A 7,590-nucleotide genomic window follows, 5' to 3' on the forward strand; every position below is an offset into this window, starting at 1 on the left:
ATTTGAGGACCCAAGAAAAGTTGTTTTTAGGATTTATTTAATGCCTTAGTGCCGGGGTCCTCTCGTGCTCTTAGATTAGGGCTGCTGCTAGAGGACCACCAGTGCGTACCAAGGACAGCTGTTCATTTTATCTGCACTAATACTTCATACTCTCTTCTGCAGATTGCTCCCAGGGAACTCTATTAAAATATATATATATAATGTTATTTCTGTTACCCCTGGTTTTTAATCATGTCATTGACATATTTAACAAAAACTGAATCTCTTGATTGTAGATACACAACGCTGTCCTATCGAGCACCAGAAATGGTCAACCTGTACAGTGGCAAAATCATCACCACGAAGGCAGACATTTGGGTAGGTGTCAAGTAACCTATCCACGTCTGAGATCTCAGCAGTCTTGACTGTCAGCTCCCAATTATAATCCAGACAGTGCCATAGCAAGAGTGGCCCCTAGACTGTATCGTTGTCTACTTAGCCCTCGGGGTTATTCTTGAGATGACCAGCTCCTGCTTGAAGCAGGTCACAGAAAATTATGTTAGAGCTCTATGAACATTGTTCAGGTGACCTGCCCATTATTTAGGCGGTTGTCACATAAGCGTTACTAGTTGTGAAGAGTAAAACAGCCGAAATAACTTGTTCTTTATTGGAGCACAGTTTGGTAACGATGTAAATAATGTAACTCAGCAGCTCAATAGTGGTGTTGGGTTCTAAATTCAAATTACTAATAGGTTAATAGTACATAGTTTTTATATCTGCTAGAAAATGTGGACTATGCCACTATCTCTGAGTAGACCCACTTGTAGTTATGGTAAATAAACCACCAGTAGTAATCTTCTGTCTTTATTTTTTAGGCTCTTGGATGTTTATTGTATAAATTGTGCTACTTCACTTTGCCATTTGGGGAGAGTCAGGTGGCAATTTGTGATGGAAACTTCACAATTCCTGATAACTCTCGATACTCTCAAGACATGCACTGCTTAATTAGTAAGTATTTTGAATTTCTAGTTTCATACTTTTATCTCTAATTCATATTCAGTCTCTAGGAATGCATTGGAGGATAAAGGCATTAGGTCCTAGGAGTGGTGAGTTAGATGCAAAGACAAAGAAAGCAGATGGTAATGGTGGGTCGCTCAAAGATGACATACGAGTGTCTAGTTGTTTGAGGAGAGTGGTGGGTTTTGGGCTAGAAATCCAAACCCTGTTTTACACCCGAGCCAGCCACCCAGGCAGAAACCCTAACTGCGCTTTGAGCAGTACTTTCCTGCTCTGTTCTCTTGCAGTCTGTATGAAAGCTCTGGTACCAGAGGAGTCCAGCTGACTCATACCAAGCGATAAGAAATTCATCTGTATAAAACTAGAAGCTACTCAAATTAAAATGATTGCAATGCATTTGCTGGAGTGAATACATAATTAAGACGGTATAACTCTATAGAACTGGGGTTTTCCTCTCATTTAGGTTAATGACTGGATTTTAAAATTCCCCACCCTTTTGCATTGTCATAGCAAGCATATGTACTAATGTTCCTTAACCAGATGGCAGAATAAGCAATCTTTGCATAAGTCCCTGTAGTAGAATGCTGAAGAAGAAATTTTTTTTTTTAATCATCTTTTTACGTCGGTCAAGACATGCAGCATCTACATTTTAACGATTATGGATTATAAATCCTGAGCAGCCCAGTTTGGGTCCTGGGTGGGGATGTGCTGGAGAAGGAAGAAGCCAGCGTGGGGCAGAGTAGCTGACATTTGTTGAGGGCCTACTTGTATTAATACCTCATTTAATTCCGAACACTTCATTATCCCCATTTTATAAATGAGGAAACTGAAGCTGAGAAAGTATAGGTAACTCACCCAAGTTAACCTAGTTATAACATTTAAGTGACTTCTCACTCCATTGTGCCAATTTTATCCATCAGCCTCTTCCATTTATTAACAAGAGGGAGGGAGGGTATTTAAAGGAATGGAGTATGGGATTTAATGGTTGTTGGATTGCTTTCAGAGGTAAAGCATATGTCTAGTCTAGAATTGCAAATGAGATTGGAAGGAAATATGTGGACATAGCCAAATTTGATGCTAGAATGACTGGATTTTTGGTAATAATTTTTTTTTTTCTTTTTAGCATTTGTGCAGCAAATTCGTGTTAGGCAAAACAACTCTATGAATGTCTGTAACATGACATCTTTTCTAAACTGATCTATTCCACTTTACAAACTATTTGAAGATTCTTCTGTCACCTTAAATTCAGAGGTCTAAAATTAAATTTATTGTCACCCCATCCCCACACCCTTTTACTCCCAATTCAAGGTTCCCTTCTCCTCTTTTCAATTTCTATCAGTGGTGTCACCACTAAAGCCTGGATGAATGAAATGTAAGGTTTTCTTTGGATTTGCCTTTCAGGAGAGAGGAAAGAGTGTTTCCTAGGTGACACTAGTTCTTTCTTCGGCATTTTCTGTTTTTATTACATTCTCTCTATTCTCATCACTGTCACGATGATATGTACAGACTCTGCCAACTCATGCCTGTACTGGTGATTGGCATAGCCTCTCCCCTCCCTCTGCAGTCTATCCAACAACCTTCATCACAAGATTAATCCTGTAAAATGTCACCCTATCATGTCCCTATTCAGTAAGCTTCATGCCCACAGTAGGGCCCAGATTCTGAGTATGGCAGATCCTTTGTATTCTGGTGCCGTCCTACCCAGCCAGCCTTATTTCCCTGTACTCCCTGCCTGCTGGCTCCCCTGGCTCCTTGTAACAAGGTGTTCTCGTGCCTTTCTCCAAGTCCATCTTCACTCAGACTGTTCTCTCACCTAGAACGTCTTTTTCCCTGCTTTGCCCTGACTACACTTTTTCCTGCCTTCAAGGACCAGCTCAAATCCTGCCTCTTATGCAAGGCGCCTTCACAAGACTGCCACCTCATCAGTTTTTTTCTGAACTTAGTGTCCTAAACCATTCATTTGATTCTTGAGTAATGAGTTGCCTTGCATTGTGTGTGTGTGTGTGTGTGTGTGTGTGTGTGTGTGTGTGTGTGTGTGTGTGTCTTCTTAAAAGATTCTTTTTCTTGAGGATTTTTCCAGCTTCAGACCTGGAAAGTAATTATGGTAAAAGTAGAGATGTATTTGTTATTTTTGCGATTTCTTCTAAACTAGAAAACAGCTCATATCTCCAACAAAAGAATAATAAATAAAATTATGAAATTTGAATGTGGGTTATAATTATCAAGAATAATAATTTGTTTAGCAAGATCAGATGAACTAAGGAAGCCAGAAGCAAAAGGCCATGTCACTTCCTAGGTGCCAGAATTTTCATATTGAGAGCTTGAGTCCCTATTGTGCCAGGCACAGAGTGTGCACTTCAAGTATCTTTGTTACAATTCAAAAACTTTGTTATTTTCTTGTGGATGTTAAAATTTTTAGCCCAGTGAGAGCTTCCCTTTCAGAGTGGGGAGGGAAAGGGCTAATTGCACTGTCTGACTTTTACAGAAATAAAAGAGAAATCAAAATTTTTAAACAACAAAATTTTGGTAATAGAGAAATTATGCCTCTTAGCTCATGTACTAATTGTGAGGGTATTATTAAATAAGGTCACATATGTTTGTTTTAGGGTATATGTTGGAGCCAGACCCTGACAAAAGGCCGGATATTTACCAGGTCTCCTACTTCTCATTTAAATTACTCAAGAAAGAATGCCCAATTCCAAATGTACAGGTATGTGAAAGGTGCTTTTTTAGGGGAAATAAATATTATTGACTTGTCATTTAGAAATTCCTAGGGTATTAATCAGCTGTTTCAATGAATGTAGGTGTCCCTTGCTTTATCCAGTAGGGGACATTCGAGCAAAACTAACTATGAAGCAATTGCTATAAAGAGAATCCAATTTCCCATAGAATTTAATGACAAAACTGAGGCAATGACACTGAAGGAAAAAAAAATGCCCTAGGGATTGAGTTGATCACTTTGGGTGAAGATTGACCAAACTGTTGTCTCATCAACTTGCACAGTTCACTGAGAGCCAGGTGACTGTTGTGTTTCCCCAGAGGTGGCTAGGCAGGCTGCTTTCCTGAGACAAGGCCCTGGACTTGACCCCTGCCAGCTGGACCGGGAGCCCCCGGTCCCTTTTCTCCTGCACTGCAGCAGAGCTTTCTCGATTTTGCTCCTGCTCTTGGCTCTCTATGACTCACACTCCTCCTCTACCCTCCCCACACACATCAGGCCATAGGAACGTTTTCTATACTCAATAAACTCTGCACTGACAGTTTTCAGAGTACAGTGCTTGCAAGCACCCTTTTTACAGCCTTGGCATATTTTTCATGTTTTAGTATGATCCAACTCTTGAATATTTTACTAATCATAAGTAAACCCTAATCTGAAATTATCTTGCCTGTTTCTCCAATAATGAACTTCTGATGTCATGATCGGGGCTTGAGGGTGCCAATAAATAACATTCCACTTTCACTCCCACATTTAGATCAGATGTGGAAATCGTTCAGCTGGAGCTCAGAATATTGGCTTTAATACTAATAAGATTGAGTCAGAGCATGTAGCTTGATCAGTCAGGCTCCCTGATGTTAGAGCCACAGGACTCAGCAGTGAGCTCCTGATTCCATAGAAACAAGCTCTTCCGTAAAGCAGGGAGAGCAAGGGCCAGCCTGACGTGCTCACCTTTTCCTCCCAGTCTTGTCAGTCAAACAAGTTACAGCTCCTCCCTCGGGGGAGGGTCACTTGGAGGGTGGAAGTGAAGCTTGGAGACGTTTTCTGCAGAAATCCCCCTCACCTAGAAAGCATGAAAGGCATGGGACATCCCCATTAAAAGTCAGTTTTATCACTAGCATCCCGTTTGTCAGGTTTCCCACAGTAAATTAGGGATGTTGTACAGCAACCGAACATGACCGTGTTTCCTTTTACTGACCCACTTTCCCATTCATAAAGTTAATTAACATGAAACATAATTGGAAGCATTCAGGTTGGTAACTAGTTTTGATAAAGTTAGCTCACAAGTCTCAAGTCATTTGGTACTTGCTCAGCAGTGGGAAACAGTTGTCTTGTGGTTAGGAACAGCTCGTGCTCCCTCGAGAGATGGGATTAGATGGATGGTTCGGGACCCACGCTAGAGGAGCCCTGCTTGGCTTGTGGATTGAGTAGTGCCTCACGTGCTGGGAAGAGGTGCTGGCTTAGCAACCACACACACTGCCTGTGGTCTTCTCCCAGCACTCTACCCGGAACACTGAGCGCACCCTGATGTGACACTCTAGTCAGCTCTAACTTGTCTAAGATCTAGCTGAGGGCTTCAATAGGAATATAGGTTATAGACATTTCTTGCCATTCCTTTTATAACATGATTTCTAAGCTGTGCTGTACTGAGATCAAGCCTCAGTGACCTCAGCTGGTACATAAGTTTGAGAATGATGGCGGAGGAGTGTGCTGTACTCAGGCTGCTCTGTCCTCTTTTCAGATACTTGCCTCCCTGACTGGGGCTGAGTCCAGTGGGATGTGCTGTTGGTTAACTTCCCTTCCCCCTACCAGAGATCAGGGTCAGGAAACAACTCTGGAAGACCCCAACATATTTTTCCATCAGCCCAGTTATGCTGGTTATTCTTTCACAAAGAAATCTGTGATGTCCTTTCTAAAAGTTCCCTTTCAATTCTACAGAACTCACCTATTCCTGCAAAGCTGCCTGAACCCGTGAAAGCCAGTGAGGCAGCTGCAAAGAAGACCCAGCCAAAGGCCAGGTAAGACATGCCTTAGTGTCCTGTGCTTGGTTGCCTCAGTAAACAGGGGAGGGTGCCCCGTAGAGGCAATAGCAGACTTTAGATGTTACTAATACAGGAGTGTCCTCAACAGGTGTCCTGGCCTTTGGTTAGCCTCCTTCAGCACCCTGATCCTCCACCTCCCTTTCCTTCTCACTTCCCATGGCTCTGGCCACGTTGGGAAAGTGCAGGTCAAAGCACTGAGTCCATGAACAGCAGAAGAGCCTGTGGATCTTAGCTGGTCACCTTCTGTGTAACAGAAGGTCTTCCAAGAGGCAGATGCTAAGAGGATCAAAGAAGCTAGGATTTTACTTGGGGAAGTGCCCCTGTGAGAGGAAATAGGGAGGGAGCCCGGCAAAGCTGGGAGAGCCCAGCAAAGCTGGAAGGCAGCGTAAGTCTTTCTTAAAGAGAGGGAGGAGAAAGTTGGGTAGAAGTAACCTAGAAATTGCCACCCAATTTAAGGAAGGTTCACAAAGGTGTCAGGGAGTCCTCGAGCCAAAGTCAGCTGGCAGAGTCCCGTGTCTGGGGCTGGGATGGTAAGGCTGGGAGTAGCCCCTGGGAAGCGTGGCAAGTACAGCAGTGGGTTCCAGGAGCACAGCCCCTGGGTCACTTGGTCCTTTACACTCTTTATAATCGAAGTTCTTCGGGACACATCCTTATGACTGCCTTGCCTCCCAAATAGCAAATTCTGAGGGTAATCCCAGAAATGTTTATACCCCTCTTTTTCCCACACTCCCATTGAAGGAAACGTTAGCTGCAAACTATCAACAATATACCTTAGATGGGAATATGTGAAGTTTTATAGTACAGTAAAATAACTTCTACATTTAAAAAAAGATCTCAAATATTAATACAGTGCCTGGTGATGTGGCTCTAAAGTTATGAGACTTTGGTTTTTAACAAATTTAACACACTATATCCATCTTTTTACTTTATAGGCTGTTTATTTCTTATAGAAGTCTGCCATGCTCACCTATGGGAATGACTTTTGGGGCTGATTTAATAGCTGAATATTTGGTGTTTATGGCCATCTGTACTAAGCCCAAATGTGGTATGTACTGAGGAGGCTAAGCAAGAACGCATTCCCATCAAGCACACATTTATAAAAATCATAATGACGGCTAACATTTGGTCCTCTATTGTGTAAAATAGAGAAAATAATACCTGCGTCATAAGATTGATGTGAATACCAAATGCATCAATGACTGTGAAACTGCTTTATAAACTGTAGCGTGCCCAAATTGTTAGTCTGTATGGACCTCAATAATGCTGCCAGAACACACAGACCTTACAGCCAAGAGATTTGGGTCTCAGTCGTCCTATCTATAATTGACAATGATTTCATTTGCCTTACCATATTTGCTTCCCAATCCTGACAGGTGGGTTTTTCTTTTTCACTCTATTCTTGAAGTAGCCACTATTCACTGAGGTATCATATATATACCAGATACTTTATATAAATGATTTTTTCCCCCTTAAAACAAACCTTTATGGGGTTGTTGTTATTTTCATTTTACATATGAGGAAACAGACTCACAATTGTAAGTTGCCCAAGGTAGGTAGTTAGTCGATATGCACTTAGTAAAAGAACCAGACTTCCGGCGTCCACACTCTTTATACTCTGTATGTTAAGTGATTTGCCCAGGATCACACAGATAGTTCAACTTAGAGTCACATATCCTGGCTTAAAGGTCTGTATTTCCTCACAGCACATTGATGCCCATATGAACTAGCATTTGAGCACTCTACATCTTATAAGTGGTTTCACAGTCATTGATGTATTTGATGTTCACATCCACCCCATGATGTAGGTATTATTTCCTCCATTTTACACATAAGGGATCC

At 41.9% G+C, this 7,590-nt stretch overlaps 1 protein-coding gene across 1 annotated transcript in view; it reads left to right on the top strand.

The window, feature by feature from the left end:
* The window catches only part of AAK1 (AP2 associated kinase 1), a 195,115-nt gene that overhangs the window by 114,790 nt on the left and 72,735 nt on the right, over window positions 1-7,590 (top strand). The window contains exons 7-10 of the mRNA XM_019647614.1: window positions 276-357; window positions 855-987; window positions 3,603-3,706; window positions 5,648-5,727. Of these exons, the coding sequence (XP_019503159.1) occupies window positions 276-357; window positions 855-987; window positions 3,603-3,706; window positions 5,648-5,727 (399 nt within the window). The remainder of the gene's footprint in view (window positions 1-275; window positions 358-854; window positions 988-3,602; window positions 3,707-5,647; window positions 5,728-7,590) is intronic.

This window comes from Hipposideros armiger, unplaced genomic scaffold (genome assembly GCF_001890085.2).
Source record: "Hipposideros armiger isolate ML-2016 unplaced genomic scaffold, ASM189008v1 scaffold_114, whole genome shotgun sequence".
NCBI lineage: Eukaryota > Metazoa > Chordata > Mammalia > Chiroptera > Hipposideridae > Hipposideros > Hipposideros armiger.